Here is a 22,287-nt window from a genome sequence, read left to right as displayed (position 1 = left end):
TCAGATAGTTCAAGACCGTTTTCTATTACAGCAAAGTTGCTTTCCTTCCTTGGTAGAATGTACACTGTGTTCACTCTCAAAAGAAGTGATTCACCAAAGAGGATTAATGTCACTGCTATCACACTAAAATATTCAGAGTTGAATGAACATGTCAAAAACAATGGGACATGAAAAATTAAGGGCCATCAAATTATGTTTAAGGTTACTTACTCATAAAATTTATGGCAAATAGAAACATTCATGCAATTGAAAGTTGAGATGAAATATATTTGGTAAACTTTCTGTGATAGAGGACTGTGGACTCATTTTGATGCCATTTGAGCTCTGGTGATAAGGGAATTACTGATTTTTAATTTTTTAAATAATTTTAAACATGAAGCTAATATTTTCCTCTAGTTGGTTATTTGGAGAGTGTTTTGGTGAAAAGTTGAATCATGCATCATCACTTGATAGTGTAGTACTCTTCTTGATTTCCTTTAGGGGATTGTTCCAGAGACAAGGGACTATTTTAAGAAGGTTCTATCCTCCCATTCCTTTGAGTTTGTGTGTGTTTTTTGTTAAATGAGAGTGAACTGGATTATCATAGCAGTCATGGCAGACTTTGGAAAGGCTCGCAGTTTTGGAGACACATTTAAACTTTATAGTATCAGAAGACCAAATTCTAGATCACTATGTACATTCTTATGTACTACTGAATGCAGAGCAAAGGAGTTTGCAGAGCACTGGAATAATTTTCTCTTAGCCTTTTCCTGCTTGGTTGGCCCATGATATACAATTTTCAGCTTCTTTGTGAACATGACTAAATTTAAGAATGAATTGTTACATACTACTTATTTAGTGGAGAGTTAATTCTGTACTGCATGTTGTAAGTGCAGTATAGCCAAGTTGATGCTGGGTGAACCTTTACTTCTGAAATTCTTTCTTTTATTTTTAAATTCTTTACCCTAATACTGGATATTTTTTAATTGAATTTATAGATGATGTAACTGTATATGTGAAAAGATTGCTTTCCTGTGTGCTCTAAGACAAAGTCCTCATTCACTACTTAGAGTGAAAATTCATCCCCACCCTAGGGTTTGACTCTGTTAAGCAAATAGAAGACTTGGATTAGACTTTAACTCCCATGATTTGACTGATTTTAGCATTTCTTGCTCAGGGCTACTCATGCCATACAATAATATCGAACTACTGCATGCTGTGGGATATTGACTTGTGAAATTTCATTTTTTAAAATGTCATTTTAAAATTATAGAGAGAGGAAAAATCTGTAAAGTTTTTAAAATCTGTACAGGTATTATGTTTAAAAAATGTAATTAACATGTTTTGACGATTGGGAGAGAAGTCATTCTGGGCTAAGATTTATTTATGCCAAATTTCAGTTTGGAGAGAATTTTCATACATCTTCAAAACATAGAAAATGGGGTTTGGACTAGAAACAGCAACACATTTGGTTGAAGAACAGTATTGTAATTGGTGACACTATATGTTGCACATTTCAATTAAAAGATTCAGTTTAGGGGCAGAAGTAGTTAAAGCAGAGAAACTGGAATTCATGAGGCCACTCTATTCCTGGCTCTGGCCCAAGTGGATTGTGGTCTTGGACAAATTACTTAATCTTCCTGTACGTTGGTTTTCTCATTGTAAAATGGTTATAATACCTCATTCGTATGGATGTTGTGAAGTTTAGTTTATTATGTACAGAAAGGATTTGGAGGCCCTCTTATAGAAGATGCTATATGTATTACTAATAAAAAGATATATGAACCATTGAACAATATGTAATGGGGAGAAATTTAGGTTTCTCTTGTGAGAAACTAGATTAATATAATTTTCAAGTGTGGTTCTGCTCTAAAGAGTGATACTGTGTTTGTGTATCTCTCAATTACTTAATTTCAAATTTCATTTGTTAACGAGAAAAACCGTCTTCTGCAAGCCAGACATTGCTCTGTTACACTTGTGCCCGTTGTAAGCCAACAGGTTCGTATAGGTGTCCCTGCAGGAAGAATTTGGCTTCCTGAACCTTTACTGTAGTGGCAGGGCATAAGAAGAAAAGAATCCGGTATAACTTCCAGATCACAGGTTTAATTGGCAGAGTTTAGTGGGGGGGGGAAGTATCTTGTAATCTGAGGGAATTTTATATGAAATCATTGAAGCACAATAAAAATTGATTCCCAGTATGTCATTTTAGAGTTGTTTTCACAGTAAAAGCACACTCTAAGATAGAAAAATGATTGCAACACTGTACTTCAGAAAATTCAAATTAATTAAAATTGTTAAACTCTCCCCAAATTCTCTGCTAAAATGTTGTTGTTTAAGTAATTTGCATTTAAAATATTTTCAAATCTTAATGAAAAAATTGTGTGTAAAGAATGAGATTTTTTGTTCAAAACTGGTTTGCAAAGGAAAAAATAGGAATTGAGAGTCTACAAATGGCAGCCGAAGGGCTAAAATGTGACACATTTGCTGATCTGTCAATCTAATTTTTTTTCTTCAAAATGGAAACATTGTTTTCAATCTGGCAGAATTTTATTGGCGTTTTTAAACCAACATATACATGCATGTACATTCCTTTAAACTGGCATTCAGCATATTATAAGCCATAAATTTAGTATATTCATTGTTGCACAGCCATTATATTGCTTTTTTTCCTGCTGATAATTTCGTGTTCATTGCATTCACATACAGCTTTATAACACAAAAATAATAATACGCAACTTCGAAAGAGAGCACCAGAAAAATCATTTTTGATGTTGTTTTATGTACGGAAAGTCTGCATTTCTCTGTTAAGAATAGACATTGAGAATAAATGGCAAAATTAGACATTCAATCTGTTAATATAAATTGAATTAAAAAATAAACTGATCAGACAAATACAGGCTTTAATAGTTCTCTTAGATTTATGCCAAAAGTCTGGGTCTATATTTCATCTTTCTACCTTAACAGGAAGGACGTCAGCCACCTTGTTTGTGTATAAATGTGCCTGTTCCAGCACTACATGAATATAATGTATTCTAAAAAGGTGTCAGAATTAGTATTGTTCTGTTCTAGTTTTTTAATTTTTCATGTTAGTAAAACTTGATCTGTGTTTGAGATGGTTTATTTTAGTTTTTTTTTTTGCTTACATTGTTTTTAACATATGTACAACCTTGGAAAAGCAATGTATGGAAAAACTTGTCAGAAGCTTTCTGTATGACTTTTTTTTTTTTTATCTAAGACAGTTCATTACTTCTCCTATATACCACTGTTAAACTGTAATATGACTGCTGTTCAAGGATTTCATTAAATTTCCTTGTCAAAACAGGCCTAGGAAACATGATTTTAATAATAAGCATGTTTTGTTAGTCTAGATAAGTGTTGCTATTCCAAAGAGATGCAGCGGAATAGATTCATTTTGATGATAGTTAATTAACACTCTGCATTAAATAGAGATGAAATTTTGCTTGCATATGACAGGAGCAGGGAGAGTTTCTTTGAAGTGGAAAGAAATAAAGTTTGTATTTTAATGTGAGAATAGGTTGTTTTATTTCCCCCCCCGAAGATTAATGAATATTTTCCTAGCTGCATTGTGAAAGTTATTTAAAATGTACAGTAGAACCTCACTAATACCTACTGAATGGGACAGCAATTGCAGCTTGCTAAAACTCATTCATTTATTTTAGAATGCATTTATTTTATTGTATTTTATAATGTACTAGTAAATGTATATTTTGTACTACTAATAAATTCTTAGTGATAATCCCTCCTATCGCATTGTATTTTAGTTTTTCTTCTGGTATAACGGGGAGAGGATACTATTTTTGTATGCAAATTTTAGGTGTGCATACTAGTGAGGTTGTACTGTATGGCAATAATTTGTTTTCCAACTTTTTTGAAGACGGTGGCTGAAAGTCCACATTCAACCATGTCACATTAATTCACTCAAATAATCTTTAGAAAGCAGCAGACTCTCTTGTCATAAAACACATCTGGCTTGCACTGGAACATATATTGTTTCACTGTGACAGGAGTGTGGGGTTTGTCTTGCACAAGTCTCAAGCTTTAACAGATGTCTGGCTCTTATTTCAGTAAATGGCATGACACACTACATCCGTTTAGAGCTTTTGACATACGAATCTGTTTTTGTTTAACAGATTATTTGCAATGGTGAGCAATAGACTCAAGTGACTTCATTTTAAAAAGTCAATTTATTTTAATATTGATGTTAGAATGCAGACAATTTGAATTACAATGTCTCTAGCATCTTCTTCCAATGTTCTCTTGTTCCCATTTCCTTGTTGATATTTGTCTTTTTTTAAACTTTGTTGCTCAGAATGTCTTTAATGCTAGCCAAGGAGTCAGGGATTTGGACTTTTTTTCAAGGACTTCTAAAGCTTTTCCCCCCCAGGTGAGTTAACTGTCAAGAACAGTCACATTATATCCTGATGTTTTACATTAATAAATACATTTATATTAAATAACCTTTTAAAGTCTGCTGTATTTTTGCAGGAAATGCTAGATATGTAAATACCATACTGTAGAATTGCGTATCTACTCCTTTAATCTCACTGTTCTCTAGATTGAAAAATTATTAGTTCAAAATGCTAATGATGGTTACTGTGAACCTCCAGCAACACAAAAATAACCATTTTCTTTTAAATATAGTACATCCTAATTACAATACTGTATTCACAAGCATTGTTGGCCATTTAACATTAAAAAGAGAACCTTCCAATCGCTTATATTTATAGACAAGGTATACTGCTAAACTTTTCTTTCCCTGTTTTCAGTGCTATACACCCCCAGTCCATTGCAAAAATCAGTAAATTGAACATAATAGGCCCCCCCATGAACTGGGCCAGCTCAAAAATATTAATAAACACAGCTGATGAATAAGGCTGCGTGTCTGTCACAGAGGTCACGGAAGAGACCGATTCTGTGACCTCCGTGACTTCTGCAGCGGCCAGTGCGGCTGGCTCAGGGGCTGCCCAGAGCCTGTTCCACCAACCCTCCCCACCCCCACCTCCCGCCAGTATCAGTGGGGTCCTGGGCCACGCGCCACTGCCTGGCGCGCGCACACACACACACACCCCCACACCCACACCCAGAGGGGGTCCCGGGCCGCCCCGCCCAGCACCTGCAGCACCCCAGACCGCCCTCCCCAGAGCACCCCCAGCCCAAGTTTTAGTTAAGGTATATAGTAAAATTCATGGACCGATCACAGGTCCTGAATTTTTGTTTACTGCCCGTGACCGGTCCATGACTTTTACTAAAAATACCCATGCTGATGAACACTACACTAACTTCTTTACTAATCTATTTCAAAAGTGTCATAATTCGTAGAAAAATATCCAGTTGCATTATACATGACTAAGTGTTTTAAATATCTCTCAGATGCTTTTGTAAAATATTTGGAAGGCTATTGTTGCTTTTTAGGCAGCAGTTTCCATAGAATCTTTTTAATGGAAATTATTTTCAAATAATTACGCATATTGGTTTAGCTACTTAAAAATGTAAATTTTCACTGTTTTTTTCCTGCAACAACACTGAACTGCTTTGCTGCTCTGTAGATATATAGAAACTTTAATTGACAAAAATGCTTAGCTTCTAGTTGTAGAACATTAGGCTCTTTTTCCCCTTGAAACAATTTACTTTAGAAAATGCCACAACTTGAATTGAAAATTCCCTTCTTTGCAGAACAACTTTATACTGTGTAATGGGTCAGTTGCCGTAGTTTTCTTGGGAAAGCTATTATAACATTTTATGAGGGGTGTTATAACATTCTGGGCACAAAACACAGGAATCAACACCAAATAGAGCTGAAAACTGAACAGTGCAAAAATTGTGATTTTAATAAAGAAATTAACCACACTTGCAAATGGTCTTTGTATGCAGGTCACACGTCTTGTTTTTAAAGTACATCGGTCATTGCTACTGCTACATATTTGTTTCTTTGTGATATAAAGTGTGTATTAGTGTTCCTTCCCATTATCTTCATGTATACTGGAAATATTATTAAATTACAGCCAGTGGAAGCTCCATGCCAGTATTCCTCATTTACAGTGAAGGTTGGAGGGTTTTCTAGGAACTCTAAACATATGGAATCGTCATACCTCAGAGGTATAACATCAGATCAGGCCTGGATTTGTCCTTCATCCTTGCTTGGTTCTAAGCAAAATAAGTCTGCAATGCTACTCTGATTGTCACAGTAAAAATGTAATAATAAATACACACTAGTATTTTATTATGTGCATACAAGAAACATGGGGTTACTGCTCCACTTGGCCTTAGTAATAATAATTTTACCTTTATTCAGTGTTTACAATATATTCCTGAAATTGAGTTCAGAGAAAGGAGCACATTTGAATTGGAAACCAGATAGCATATACGTCTCCGTTACACATGCCCAGATTAATCACTGGTAACTTTTACCTGTTATATTTGCAAGATATTCAATCGCATGTTTGGATTCTCTGTGCTGATAAATGACAGTACTAAACACAACATACTTCATGAAAATGATGGTGAAAATAATTTTTTGTCAAACTGCACATATGAAAAGAACTATATATTTAGTGGCCCAAATTTAAACAATTTATATTCCACTGAAGTGCCTGTTCATTTCAAGTGCAGCAGTAGTTGAGATGTGTGTACCTCTGCAAGCTAAAACGATCAGTTGGAAAGGAAACTTACAATTCAACTGGCATTATGACCAGTTTTTTTCTCTTTCTAGGTTAAGAAGTTAACTGTTCCAGACTTAGGGAAGAGGTGTTTCTAATCTAAAAAGTGCAAAGGCATTATTAACAGGTTCTATTCTGTTTTTCTTTTGCTTTTTTAAATTTTTCAGGAACCTAGGTCTAATACTGATGACTTTTTCAAAGACATAAATTCACGCTGCACACAGGAGGCAGTGATGCAAGAGCAAGATATGCCATTCCTTCGAGGTGGACCTGGAGTGTACAAGGTAGTGAAGACTGGCCCTTCAGGTCACAACATCAGAAGCTGCCCTAACCTTAGAGGTATCCCAATTGGAATGTTAGTTCTGGGAAACAAAGTCAAGGCAGTAGGCGAGGTATGGATCCTTGTAGCTTCAGTTCATGTCTTCATAGATACCAGTTTATATCAGTAGTAAACGCAACAAAAGCATCTTCCCCTACACAAGGTTTGCTTTTCCAACCCTGGTGATTAAATGTTAACATTTGAACTTGGTTTATATTATAAATACTAATTCAGTTATGTATTTTGCTTTGTAGAAAAGTGTTCATTAATTGGAGTTACATTAAACTTGAATTTTCTAATACCGCAGTTACCTATGCTTATTTATATATTTCTGTTACAGTATGGTTGATTCATTGCTAAATAAGATTATCTGTTTCACTTACTGATCTTGGGTATCAAAGTGAATTTACCTTGTTGGAGGAATCATTTCCAGGGCTGTGATCAGTTCAAAAATGATCCTATTTCACTGTATTTATTCAATTGTTATTGTACTTGTCATCATGCTTTGGAATTTTCCTATTGAGATGAGCTTGAGGATGTAGTGTGTCATGCTATTTTTCTCAAACAACATCAGGAACATAATTAGCAAATTTACAAATATTTCATGTATAACTAGACAATATAATTTATTTTGGTGTTTCAGGTGCCAAAAAAGCATGGAGGTTGTTGGATAACACCTTCTAAGAGCTTATTTGGGTTTGTGTGGTTGGTCAACTATTGAACTTTTTTTTTTTCTAAACATAAACTGGCCTAATATTGTGAAAGTATTTATAATTTTAAACTTGCCATACATGGAATTGGTTTTTGTTCTACCTCAGGCTGTGGCCTTAATTTCAGAAACATGTTTTTGTAATATCATGATGGAAATGAGCATATTGTTTCATATACTGAAGCATGTTGCTGGATCTGAGCACTGGATTATTTGAAAAGTGAATAAACTGCTTTTTTATGTGTGTGCACCAGGTGACTAATTCTGAAGGTACATGGGTGCAAATGGATAAGAACAGCATGGTAGAGTTCTGTGAGAGTGATGAAGGCGAGGCATGGTCCTTAGCTAGAGACAGAGGTGGAAACCAGTATCTGCGGCACGAAGATGGCAAGTTGTCTTTTTTTTTTTTTTAATTAACTACTTAAAGAGTTTGCCAAAATAAAGTTGGGGGAGGGGAAGTTTTAAGAAAGAACTGAGTTTGAAAGATGTAAAACAGTAACTTATAAAATAACCCAGTTGGAGAAAATATGAAGTGAAACTTTTTTTTTAAATTAAATTTTATAGTACAGTCTTCAGACATTTAGATTTTGCAAACATGACATTTTTGTAAGTGTTTTCTGAGTCATTCTTCTGTACCAATTATGAACCAGTGTTGTCCTTTCTTCTGTTTATGGGGTTTCAGTTTTCAGACAACCAATCCTGAACTTCCTGAGGCAACTTTCTTCAATCTACTTTTGTCTCCACTTGAAAGGGGGAAAAAAAAAAGGACTGAATGAATTTGTACAGCATCTTAGAATTTTTTATTTTGAGTTTAACATATAATCCCAACCATTGGATTGGGGACACAAAAGTACCCTGCTAAAAACTGCCAACAAATTTTAAACTGCATATATGAAATGAGGAAAAATCTGTAGTTGGTAACCTGATGTTCTTTTGCTCAGTGCTTCCTGTTTTTCATATTAAAATAAAGGAGTGGTGAATGTTAATTTAGGACTGGCAAGATGACTTCCAGCAGGGCTGGCTTTAAGCCGATTCAGCCGATTCGGCTGAATTGGGCCCCGCGCTGCGAGGGCCCCGCGCTGCCCTCAGCTCACTTCCCCCTCCTCCCCTCCCCTGAACGCTCCGCCCCCTCCCCTGCTTCCCGCGAATCAGAGATTCGCGGGAAGTCTGAAAAGGAGCAGGGGCGGGCCGGCAGCACCAGGTAAGCTGGCGTGGTGGGGGCGCGAGAAGGGCTCCGGGGAGGCACGGCCCGTTCCCGCAGGCCCCAGCGGCTCTGGCCCGGCGTGGCTCGGGTCCGGCCCGGCCCCCGCGGCGCGGCGTGGCTCGGGTCCGGCCCGGCCCCCGCGGCGCGGCGTGGCTCGGGTCCGGCGCGGCTCCGGGTCGGACCCAAGCCCGGCAACCCCAGCCAGAGTGCGGCTCGATTCCTGGGGGCGGGGCTTGCTGCAAGCCGGCCCTGACTTCCAGAAAATGCAGTAAATACAATCATGTTTTAGGTCATTACAACCAGCATATTTTGAGCAAGTTCTGTGGATTTTGAGAGAGGTCTCTGAACTTGTGCTCTTGGCTAGAAGAATATTTTTCCTTATCAATGTCAATTCCTTTGAAAATACTAGCTTAATTACCTCCATGATCAATTAGAGTAGAGTGGGATATTTTCTCAGGATGATGTGTTTTTGTATGTACCCCATCCAAAATAGATCTTTAATGTGCCATTTATTTAACCTAATTTAGTATCTAAGCACACTACTGCTACATCTGCTTAAAATCACAGTTTTTCCCTCCATTTTGAGGACACTATACTTAAAGTAGTAGTACTGGGGCTTTCTTTGGATCTAAGGAGTCAGCTGGACTGCTTTTGACCGTTGTACTTAGATTTAAATGTGATAGAATTGTAATATTTGCTACAAGCTCCGTTAGGGAATTTTATCTCATATTTGCATGAAAGTAGCCTTGATCTTCTAGGTCTACTAACTTCTGTAATCCTTTTTCCATTTATTCTGCTATCCTGTAGTGTTGTCCTTTCTCGTCTGTGCGCATTCCAAAGTAACCTTGTCTTATTTCATTATGATGTGCAGAAAACAAACTTGTACTGCTGTATAGCAGGCCTGCCTAATTCTGTGAAGAGTTGGATAATGTGTAGTGAGCAAATAAAGGAACAGTAAAGATAGAAAATATTTAACAGCTGTTCTTCTTTGACTGATTGCACATGTGCATTCCACTGCAGGTGTTTGTGTGCTCAGTGCACAATTGAGTTTTTCCCTTAGTGGCACTAGTCAGGGCAGCACAAGTGCACCACATGCAGGCATAAAGGATCAAGCTGCCTTGACGCCCCCTCCCCCCATTCCTTTCTACCACCCATGACAGTTGTTGTAGGTGTCCCAGCTCTCTGCAAGTCTTTAGTCAAAATCTATAAAAAGTACCTGTTAGGTGTAGTTTAGTGTTTGGTTGGTTAGTTTAAAATAAATGTGTTTGTTCTTTTGTGTGGTTCTGGCGCCTAGTCTGAGTACCCACCCCAGTACCACAGATATGCAGCATGCTCCAGCTTTCAAGCCCTGCCATTCTTGTGGTAAGGCAACACCTAATAGTTACCCTCACCCCTGTTGTCTTAAGTGCTTGCGGGAGGCTCAAATGAGTGACAAATGTGGCATTTGTAAGGGCTTAAAGCCCCAATTAAAAAAAGGGGGGGGGGAGGCAGCCAGATTAAAATACATGCTGCTGAAATTGACTTGGGAGGACATTCAAAGAAGAAACATATCCCAAAGCACACCTCTAAACAGGGGAGTTCGTTGCCTTCAGAGCACGGCACGGGCCTGTTGAGACCAGTTCCCGAAGCACCTTTGCTGGCTGCATACCCTAGTACCATAGTGTCTTCTTGGTCATTTCTACTCCTGAGGTGTTTGAGGCTGCAAGAGAGTTGTTAAACTTCTCGGTGCCACCATCACCAACAGTTCAAGAGACTCGCCTAGCACTGGCACCCAGCGCCTTCACCTCCATACTGGGCAATTCCATCAAATTCAGCCATCAGAGTACCAATTAAGGTAATATTGTCTAGGGGAAAGCCGCAGATGATTTTGCCACAGATGTTGTGGGAGCCCAGGAGTGGGCAAACTTTTTGGCACAAGGGCTCTTGGGTGTGGACAGAAATGAGGAATTCAGGGTGTGGGAGGGGGGCTGGGGCAGGGGGTTGGGGTGCGGGTGAGGGGTGAGGGCTCCGGCTGAGGGTGCGGGCTCTGGAATGCAGGAGGGTGGGACCGAGGGGTTCAGAGGGCGGGAGGGGGATCAGGGCTGGGGTAGGTGGTTGGGGCACTGGAGGGGATCTTACCTCAAGCAACTCCCGGAAGCAGCAGCATGTCCCCCCTCCGGCTCCTATGTGGAGGCATGGCCAGGTGGCGCCCCTGAAGCTCCCATTAGCCACAGTTGCCAGCCAATGGGAGCTGCGGGGCAGCGTGTGGAGTCCCCTGGTTGCCCCATGTGTAGGAGTCGGAGGGGGGACATGCTGCTGCTTCCAGGAGGCACACAGAGTCACGGCACAGATGGAGCAGGGCAAGTCCACTCCCCGGCAGGAGCTCGAGGGTCAGATTAAAACATCTGAAGGGCCGGATTCGGCTCCCGGGCCGTAGTTTGCCCACCCCTGTGCTAGCCCATTGAGAGCCTTAAGCAGGAATATTTTGGGGATTCCCTCACACACAACACATAATAATAATGAATAGGGGGTCCTTTAAGCTGCTTGGGGCCCTAAGCAGTTGCTTAGTCTGCTTATGCCCAGCACCGGCTCTGTCTCCCTAGCTCCCCCTTTCTTCAAAGTCTGAACCTTCTTCACCAGTACTGATGGCTGACACCACCATGGTCAGAAGAAGAGGCAGCTTCTTCATCAGACTCTGAAGTGGGATCTTGTGTGTCCCAACCTAACCAGTTGTATCATCTGGAATATGGCATCTACCAGCCCTGGTATCAGCCTCAGTACCGCAAGGGGTTTATAGAGGGGATCCTTGGGCTACACACAGATGGCCCTTTTGGAACCAGTGGGGCTTCCCCCTTCAATCAAGGGCGTCCCTATAGTCACCTTAGCCGACTCCATCTACTGGCCTTCAGGAGTATTAACGCCACAGACACCCTATCAGCAGTATTGAGCCCATCACCAAACAGATTCAGGATCCCTCTCACAAGCAGCCACAAAAGGAGCAGGAACTGAACCATCCCCCAGTACTGTTTGACATCCTCTTCCTCATCCCCCAATGAAGCAATTGTGATGGAGTCTATTTGTCTACCTTCTGATGATTTAAGACTCATCAGGAATTGTTGAGGTGGATGGCTGTTATCCTAGACATCCACCTACAAGCTGATGGACCATTTTGGTATCTGTAGATCCAGATAGAAAAGCCTCGTTTATAGTGAGAGCTAATCTTAGACCTATCAAGGTCCTCTGGCGGACTCCAGCTTCCCTGCCTCCAACTGCAGAAAGAGTGGATGTCTCCTCTCAGAGGTTCAAGCACCTATATAATCATGCCCCTCCAGGCTCCCTTGTAGTGGTGGCAGACTGTGAGAAAGAAAGACAAGGGCACCAGGTATCAACCCCAAAAAATAGAGGACAAGAAGCTGGACTTACTTGGGAAGTAGCTTTATTCCAAAGGTGGATTACAGCTTCGCATTGCAGACCAGCAAACTTTGCTGCAGCACTATGATTTCATCCTGTGGTTACAGTTTCAAGTTCAAAGAGAAGCTCCCAGATGAGGTGAAACAAGAGTTCCAGCCTTTAATGGAGATGGGTAAGTTGTATGCCAGAACAGCTCTGAAGGCAGGTCTGGATGCATCAGATTCTACAGTTTGCAGCATGGCCTCTACTATCACAATGAAGTACTTGTCCTGGTCGCACTTTTCTGGCCTTCCTTCAGCGGTGCAACAGACAGTTCTGGACTTACCTTTTGAAGGGCCATCATTCTTCTCAGAAAACATAAATGAGATTCTGCATAGTCTCAGACTCGAGAGCACCCCTAAAATCCCTGGGCATTTAACCCCAGCAGTGAAGCTGAAGGCATTCCATTCTCATCAGTCCCAGCATTTTCATGGGGTTGCCACACAAGCCTAAGACCTGCCAAGGGGAAGGAGCAGAAAAGACGTCCACCACCACCCTCTGCTTGGGTAGCTGGTTGTTCAAGGCAGGTCGCATCTTTCAAGAGCTCACTTTGATGGTCGAGAGCAGTTTAAGAGTTCTAAGAGTGGCATAATTTTTTCCCCCCAGTTTTGCAAACTGCCTCTCCCACTTCGGCCCACATCATAACAGATAGCTGGTTTCTAAGCATGGTGGAAGTGGGATATATGCAGTTTATTTCTGCCCCTTTCCCTTCCCCATCCGTCTTCAGGGACCTCCCTCCCGAGGCTGTGCTACTGCAAGATATACTATCATTCCTCCTTGTAGGAGATATAGAAGAGGTCCCTCCTTCATTCGGGGAAAGGGCTTTTACTCCTGATACTTCCTGATCCTGAAGGCAAAACAGGGTCATAGGCCTATTTTAGGTCTAATACCTAACTTAACAAGCTAAGCAAATTTGAAGCAAAAAGGTTTCTCTCTCCCCTATGCTTACAGCAGTCTGGCTGGATTTCTCAGCCAGGACTCCTCTTCTAATCCAGTGATGCTGCTTTTGTCTTTCAACCATTGTTAATGCTGGGAGTAAAGATGAGGGGAGAGGTGATTTGTTTCCTCTGTTCTCCATAGCATTTCTCGTCTCCACCTGGGGTTCAGGCAACAGCAAGTCTGTTTGCCAAGATGTAAATTTCTCACTCACTCCCTTCTTTCTGCCAAAGAATGGCCATTTAACCAAGTGATAGTCCACTTGATTATGCTGACACCTAGTGGAGGCGACAGTTTGCCTTTTATCTCTGAGGAACTGGTTTGTGCATCTGATGAAGTGGTTTTAGCCCACGAAAGCTTATGCCCAAATAAATTTGTTAGTCTCTAAGGTGCCACAAGGACTCCTCACTGGTTTGTGCCTGCTTTTCTAAATTTGGAGCATGTCTCAGTAAAGTCATACAGTAGAATCTTACAACTTTACATACAATGTTGCCACACATTGGATAATAATGATCAGCAGATTGAGTTTTCAAATGATACTTCCCAAGGCATACTTTGTACAAGATTGATCATAGTTTTATAAAATGAATGACCTTAGGGATACAGACTGTCACAATTTCCTATATCTATTTCAAATTATTTAAATGATTTAACAAACAATTTGTATATTTATTGGAAAATAAAAAACAATACATTAATTCTAAATTTATGGTTCCTTTTGGTACAGGCAGGGGCCTCCCTGCTCCGCCCAGCCCAATACAGGGCACTATTTACAAACTGGCAGTTGCCAGATGCACAGTGGCCCGCCCAACCCTGTATTGCCAGCATGCTCCTTCCCCTCAGGGGTGGGCCCATGCCGTGCCATGCATCCCCCGCCCCCCCAAACACGAACACTACTATATCATAGATTCTAAAGCCAGAAGTGACCACTGTGATCATTTAGTCTGACCTCCTGCATAATACAGACCACTGAACTTCCCAAAATAATTTGTTTTAATTTGAGCATAACTGTTAGAAAAACTATCTAATCTTGATTTAAAAATTGCCAAAGATTAAGAATCCACCAGAACCCCAAGTAACTTTTTCCTATGGTTAATTACCTCATTGTTAAAAATGTACACTGTTTTTTTCCCCAGCCTGAATTTGTCTAGCTTCAATTTTCAGCTGCTGGATCTTATTCTACCTTTGTCTGTTAGATTGAAGAGCTGATTATCAAATACTTGTTCCCCATGTAGGTACTTATAAACTGTGATCAAGTCACCCTTTAATTTTCTCTTTGTTAAACTAAATATATTGAGCTCTTTAAGTCTCAGCACTAGATGATTATATCAACAATAATTCCCTCGTGGTTTTTGTTTTGTTTTGTTTTTTGTTTTTTGGTCTTTGTCAGTCCTGAATTTATGCAGAGGGAGTGAAGCCTTTAGGAAAACTTTTCTTCCTGTAAATTTAGTTTCTTTAATTACTTCTCTATCAGTCCGATACTCACCTATAGTCTGTGATGTTGGGTCTAGAACACATGAATTTAAGGGTGTGGGATGATGCTTTGCTTCCTGTTCAGATGTTATCCACCAGAAGCTTACTGCTGCTTTCTTGCCCATATGCTCAGGGTCCTCCTGATGGTTATATTTTGGGTCAGGAAGGATTTTTCCCCGGAGTCAGATTGGCAGAGACCCTGGGGTTTTCCCCCTTCCTTTGCAGCATGAGGCATGGGTCACTTACAGGTTTAAATTAGTGTAAATGATGGATTCTCTGTAACTTGAAGTCTTTAAACCATGATTTGAGGACTTCAGTAACTCAAAGTGAAGTTAGGGATCTATTACAGGACTGAGTGGGTAAGGTTCTATGGCCTGCTATATGCAGGATGTTGGATTAGATGATCATGATGGTCCCTTCGAACCTTAAAATCTAAAATATATTAATCTAAATATGACTCAAGAATTGCCCACGGGAATTGTCAGGGTTGGGTTTTCTTGGTTTTTGTTTTGGTTTTTGGGGGAGTAAGGACGGGAGGAGGTAAATCCTACAGTACCAGACTGATTCAGAAGAATTCAAAGGTCTATTGACAGGTAGGAAAAATGTTTTTCTTTCAAGTTTTTGTCTTCAAAAGACACTTTTTCATGTTTTAACATTTCATCTCTGTATGTTTTTAAAAGAGCAGTACATTTTCTCCTAACAACTGCATAATTTTCATTTGGCCGATATTTTTCTTTTCTTTTTCAACTGAGCTAAAATTATATGGCTGCTTTTGATTTTGCTACTACATTTTTATTTAGTGTTATGTCTTGCTTTGTGTATGGTTGTCATACATGTTCACACAGATTTGAGTTTTTGTTATATTCATTTTGCTCAGTTCAGTATTCTGGAAATTTACATAAGCACCAATTATAGTTAACGTTTTTAATTAAAATTGACTTTTTAGCCATTTTACTAAAATGTAGCACTGTTAGATGTGTTAGCAGCCAGAGGATACCAATTAAAGCAACTGGAAACTCATTTCCCATCTATTTTAATAATTTGGTAATCAGAAACTGCTATATTAACATTATAACATTTAAAATATTTTTAATTCCTGACACCTACAATTTAAAATGAATGAGATCCATTAAATGATGGTGAGACATGCAAATGAATGAGGGGAATTTTCTGTCTAGCTAATGGAAAATAATTTGATCCTCCTCCCTTCCTCAATAAGTCAGGTTTTCCAAAATACGGCTATTGCAGACAGTAGATGTCTTACCTGGTTGTGCAAAAGAATGGCTGATATGTGCTGTTATGCATATTAGTGTATCAACACTATGCACATACTTTCAATGATTATTTGTAGTAATATTAGTTATTTGTTTATGCTAGTTTGTACAATGCGTCAGATAGCTTACAGATGTTTGAGCATGGACAGTCCCTCCCCCAAAGAGTGTAGACATATTTGCAAACCAATAAATTTGAATTTAGTATGTTTTAACAAAAATAATAGTTTTAGTCATTACTGACTCTCCAGAATGGGGATAAGAGAACTGGTTGTTGAAAGAGATAAGCCAGCTGAGTATTTTCTCCTTTACAATAATTGCCTCACAGCTCCATCAGTCTGTTAAGAATGTTAAGTAAAGCATAATGAACAACTGGATTTCATTACATTCCTGAACACACAGCATGAGTGTGGTGTCCATTTTCAGTAGTGCATAAGCTAGCTTGTGACATGAGTGACAAAGATTTTACACTTATGCTGTGTGTTTGGGGGCCTAACAGAAAAATAACATTAAAAGCTATCATTCTTTTGTCTTGTGACTCATCTTTCCACTGCAAATCAGCGATAAAAGAAATACTAACACTGAAGTGATGGCTTGTTTTACAGAGCAAGTTCTGCTAGATCAAAATGCTCAGACGCCTCCTCCAAGCCCTTTTTCAATACAAGCTTTCAATAAGGGGTCTGCTTGTAGCAATGGACAAGGATTTGATTATGGCCTTGCAAATAACAAAGGTAAGTTTATAGCTACAAACGTTTTACAAAATAGTATGTTTTCAAACTTTTGCCTATGTGTTTTTTGCTACTCATTTTCCAGGACTTGAGTAGACATCAGTGCCATTTGAGACACCCACAGATGTGATCCCACAAAACCATCCATCATTATGGTGAAACAAGTTGCTGAGAATTGCAATGGCATTTTCTACTGTATTTTATGCAGTTAGTAATATTGTAACTCGTGTAAATTTCTGCTTTACATAGATGTAAAGGGAAGACTTTTAGATTTACTGGAGTTTTATGTTGGTCCCTTTAATTGCACTATTGAATACCTTCATTGAAAAGTTAATGTCCTGTAAATTCCTGTCATGTTATCCACAGAATTATAATACAAGAATTACAAATTCTTACTCATTGAACCAGAAAGAGTGATAACGTCCAATATTGTTCAAATTAGGCTTCAAAACCATTAGTTTGGAAAATTCTTTCAAGAAAACCATGAGGATTCTGACCATCTGCTTTAAATAAGCTTAACTTTAAAAAAGTGCTTTTACATTTGATGACTAGGTGGAAGATTAGGTTTGATGTTTTGATTATAGATAGTTATAATACGAAGCATCACACTAAGCATTTTTCATAATAGCATGAAAGTGCTCTGTCTAGTTTATGCTTGGAGATCTCACATTAAAGTAGAATATTAATATGGAGTATAATGCTAGTAGTTGTTGAATTGGAGTATTGCTTTGTATATGTAGACTTTTAGAGTTTAGGTTGATAAATATATGAACCAAATAGCTTAATCTAGATGATATTGTACAGTAAATCACAGCAACATACAAAACAAAACAAAAACTGCAGCTTCAATTTTGGACAATAACAACATAGGGCAAATCACCTGGTATCTGCAGCAAACTCTTGTTCACTCATTACTTATATGCAGAAGGCTAAGTGAACTGGAAGTTCTTTTGCGTAGTCATGTGTTCTTGAGGAATATCATTGAAACATGGAGCTTTGCTGTTCTAATCTTCTATTTCTGTGGTCTAGGTCAGGGTTTCTCAATTCATGGCTTGGGATCTAAAATTGGGTCACCAGAGCGTTTAAAAGGGTCATGTGGCAGTTCCTGTGGCTCCTGTCCCACAGGGCTGGCTGGGCTTGCATCTCTGCTCCAGGCACTGCAACCTCTAGGGTCCCAGTGCCACTCAGGTTTGGCCCAGCCGTCATGAGTGGCACTGCAGTCCCATGAGCCAGGTCACAACTCCACTCTCACAAATTTGGTCCAGTCGGGGGCTGGGCCAAACCTGAGTGGCACTGCAGCTCCAGAGGTTGCAGCGCCCGGAGCGGAGAGCCAAACCCCGCTAGCCCCACAGCACAGGAGCAGCAGGAGATGCACCTGTGGGGGAGGGGGGCTGTGCGGGCAGGACCCAACCCCTCCAGGGGGCAGGATCCAACCAAAACCACCCCAGGGCAGGGCCATAACCAGGGCAGGGCACGCGGGGCAGATGCCCTGGACACACAGCCGCAGGGGTGGCTCGGGCTGGTGATGCCACATGGCTCAGGCCAGACCCAGGCGGCGGGGAATGGCTCGGGCCAGCCCCATGGGGCGGAGCTCGGGGAGGGAGCGCCACCTCCACCCGTGGACTCACCTCAGCTGGACATCCAGTCTGGCTTGGTTGGGGGAGGCACAATCAAAAAATTGGGGGGTGACCCAGCACCCCCCCGCCCCCCGTGTCGCCTCTGGTAGGAAGCACAAATACGCTTGCTCATCCCAGGCGCTAAAATGCCTAGTTACGTCTCTGCTCCAGAGCCTCCAGACTATTTACTGGGTTGCAACAGGCCATAAATATTTACAATAAGGCCTGAGCCCCAAAAGGTTGAGAACCACTGGTCTTGGTGACGCGTGCTTTTGGGGTAGGCGGTGAAACTTCCCTTTAACACTAACTAGAGCCATGGGCACACTTCAAGAGTAGGACAACTTGGTTTTGGTCTTCAAGAGGGTTTTAGTAATTAGAATATTTTATTTTTTTTAAAGGGAGAACAGAAGAGGGCTTTACCTAAACTTTCTGAATTAACTATTTTTCACTGTTCTTATAATCTTGTGTAAAACTGTTTACATTGAAATACAGGATTTACATAATATTACTGAAAATTTAATATGTGAATGATGTTTGTCTATTCTTTATCATAACTCAATCCATCCCTAATTGGATCCCTTTTTCTGGATGAAGATTAGAGAAAATTCATGCATTTTCATAGTTAGAAAATTAAGCTTTGCCCACTCCGCTTCCCATTAGAGGTTCTACCTTCACTGGGAGCAATAGTTTTTCCCTCTTTTTTGTTTTTAATTGTTTTTACGGTTTACATTGTAAGAAGTCATTATTTTCTTTGCCTCTACTACTAAGTCTTTTTCTGATGTTTTCTGTATTATTTAGCACATGGCGGAGTAATTTCCCTTCTGAGATCACTCTGTGAAGTACTCTTTTTCCCCAGCCTAGCCATCCTCATTTCAAAATGGCGACTCAGTCCTAAAGCGCACACAACGCAAGAGATGCTCAGTTTGTGGGGCAGTATTACAGATTGCCACTGGGCACAGGAATTGTGTAATAAGAATAAAACATTAACCGTAATTTTCTGTGCTAAGATTAAGGGAAAGGAAGTTTCCTCTCAAGGTCTGTCAGAATGAATAAAATCCTGAAGAGAAACTTGCTAAGCTCACTGGTATACGTGAAGGTGGTGTGATTCATTTGACTAGCTCCATGGTGGTTTCTATGGCATACCACTGGAATATTCCAGCTGTGGAAAAATTAGATCTTCGTTCTGTTACTAGCTCCCAAACCTTTTATGCCACATTAGTCTTTTTATTTAGCTTCAAAGTCTAATGCACAGTTTGAGTGAGCAGTTCTGTAATCATTGTTTAAATAGGTATTTTCATTTACCTTCTTATCTATCTTGTACTGTTTGTGCATTTCCCAAGAGTGAAGAATCTATAATAACTATACTTGAAGGAGCATAAAGGTTACTTCCATTAACTCAGGTTCAAGTAACTTGTTAGAACAGGCCACATCTTCTACCATACATCCCCAGTTCTATAGAGTTTGTTTTGAATTCCAAGGGATCAAAAAAATAAGTGTGTGAGAGCTATGTGTTTTTATATAATCTCAACCTGAACCCTATCATGTCTTGATGAGTCTGTGTGGTCCCACAGTTGTCCACTTTCCAGAGGGCTTCAGGGTTAGTGTGTAGATGTACCCAGAGTTTAGTTCTACACTGGTAAGCTATTCAAAACTCCAATTATAGATGAGTAACCTTTCTTTCCTACAATTTTAAAAGTACTCTTATGAAAATAAATGGAATGGATGAGCCTTACATCCCAAGCATTGTATCACACACTTGAAAAGCTTATGTTCTTCACCCAGAAGAAACAATCAGTGACAGATTAGAGTTATATATTAATTGGAAAAAATAAATTAACAGGTGACAAAAATCTCATAAATCTCATTGTGTCCTCCAATCCAACGATTGTCAAAAGAGACACATTTGCTTTGTTTTTTTTGCCCTTCAGCAAAATATATGGTACAGACCTGGCCAGTTTAGATATTCCAGGACGAAAAGATGAATGCACTAATAGATTTTTTTAAATGTACCCAATTTATATGTCATACTGAATGTAACATCTAAAACATTTTACTCTAGACATAAGAGATAAAACATACTTATGAAAATGGGCTGAGAAAAAAGACTGACTGGCTTCCACAAAGTTGTTTACATATAGAAGAGAATGAGGCTTGTTTGCAAGATTTGTTATAGCAAAGTACTTGATATATCAGCTATTAGAAAAACAATAATGACCCAGAAAGAATAGCTAGTCTAATATCCCCAATGTCAGCTAAGAACATAACAAATCCTTCTTCAAGGAGTGTCCCTGTGGGTGCTCCACTGTAGGTGTCTTCGCACCCTGCACTTGTAATCGGAGATTTTTAGTAGCAGTGCCCGCTTGGGCTGCGCATACGCTGTAGCCATCTCGCATTGCTCTGTGCGGTTACATAGGGGTGCACAGCCAACCGTCCCCCTGTTCCTTCTCTACCACCTTTGGCTTGAGTCAGAGCGACAGCAGCGCCCTCTCTTACCTCAGATAAACTTAATAGTTCATAGTTGTTCCCGATAGTGTTAGCTACCCTATCCCCTTGCTCTTTATATTTTATATTTTACTTTATTTTTTCTTCTAAAATATATTTATGTTCCTTCTCTCTTTTACCCCTGCCTCCTCGGCAGGTGCTCAGCTATTACCTTAAAAAAAGAAAGAAAGAAAGAAAAACAGGATTTATCCCTGTTCTTTCTCCAGAAGACTTTCTCTCTGGGGCATGCCCCGCTCACCTGGCTTTAAACGTTGCCTGACTTGCAAACTCTCCGTACAGGTCTTTGACGGCAACGCACATTGTGTCCGTTGCCTGGGCGAGAGACACATTACCCAAAACTGTCCGCACTGTAGAAAACTGACAGCCTGGACAAAGAACGCCAGGGATCTCCAATTGAAGCTCCTTATGATGGAGAAATCCCTCAGACCCGCCTCCGACCTCAAGTCCAGGATGCCTCCTGGTCAATGATCGCCAGCAGCAACGTCTGACAGGATCGGCTTCAACAACAGCTGCTAAGGAGCCTGCTCCTAGAAAGGCTACCAAAAAACGGCCCCACTCACCCCCACACCGAGAATCGCCTAAAATAATGCGATCTCCAAATGAAAAATCTGCCCCAGTACCGACGGCACCCAGAGCACCGGCCCACGAGGCACCAGGGACATCCAGTACCAAGACTTTCCGAGGAGCTAAAGAACCTATGTGGGCAAGCTCTAATGGAGTTGCACGCAGCAAAGTCAAACTTCCCAGTAGGACTCTCCTCTACTCGATACCAACAGTACCCCATCTAGATTGGGACCAAGCCTGGTAACCACTTCCTATCTCCAGTGATGAGGAAGAAGAGGATGAGGCAGTAATATACACTCCTTGCCACTCCGCACCTAAACATGGACCTTATCATCACAAACCTCTACAGACATGCAGAGCTGGTATGGTCAACACCCCCTATACCATTCCCAGCCATACTGGGATCCTTGGGTAATGTATAGGGCCAAATACCTCAGGGCCCCTAACCCGCCTAGGTTCAGAGCAACACGGTCCCCTTCACCAATTGTCCCAGCACCCTCAGAGACACAAGAGGAAGAGACCGAGGAGCCTGAGGACACAGCTGAAGGTGACACTCTGCTGCCCACTCACATCTGATCTTTGTCACCGGACAAAACTATAATGCTACGTCTTCTCCCCCCCCGCACCCCCGCACCCCCTTCAAAAGGGTAGCTGAATCCCTGGACATTTTGCTTGCACAACTACCAGAGACCCAACACAAGCTCATGGACATACTCCAGGCATCCCCAGCAGCAAAGCTAGCACTACCAATTAATGATGCTATCATGGAGCCTGCAAAAATAATCTGGCAGACACCTGCTACAGCCCCTCCCTCATGTAAGAGGTCTGACAAAAAGTATTACATGCCAGCAAAAGGAGCTGAATTTTTATTCACCCATCC

At 40.5% G+C, this 22,287-nt stretch overlaps 1 protein-coding gene across 1 annotated transcript in view; it reads left to right on the top strand.

Annotated features, from left to right (window-relative positions):
- The window catches only part of MYCBP2 (MYC binding protein 2), a 407,094-nt gene that overhangs the window by 296,707 nt on the left and 88,100 nt on the right, over positions 1-22,287 (top strand). Inside the window, exons 53-55 of the mRNA XM_026662219.1 lie at positions 6,824-7,048; positions 7,939-8,071; positions 16,603-16,728. Of these exons, the coding sequence (XP_026518004.1) occupies positions 6,824-7,048; positions 7,939-8,071; positions 16,603-16,728 (484 nt within the window). The remainder of the gene's footprint in view (positions 1-6,823; positions 7,049-7,938; positions 8,072-16,602; positions 16,729-22,287) is intronic.

Source organism: Terrapene carolina, unplaced genomic scaffold (genome assembly GCF_002925995.2).
Source record: "Terrapene carolina triunguis isolate 2854851 unplaced genomic scaffold, T_m_triunguis-2.0 Scaffold21, whole genome shotgun sequence".
In the NCBI taxonomy this organism is placed as follows: Eukaryota; Metazoa; Chordata; order Testudines; family Emydidae; genus Terrapene; species Terrapene triunguis.
The sequence above is the reverse complement of the archived record's forward strand: the minus strand, read 5'-3'. Positions and strand labels throughout refer to the sequence as shown.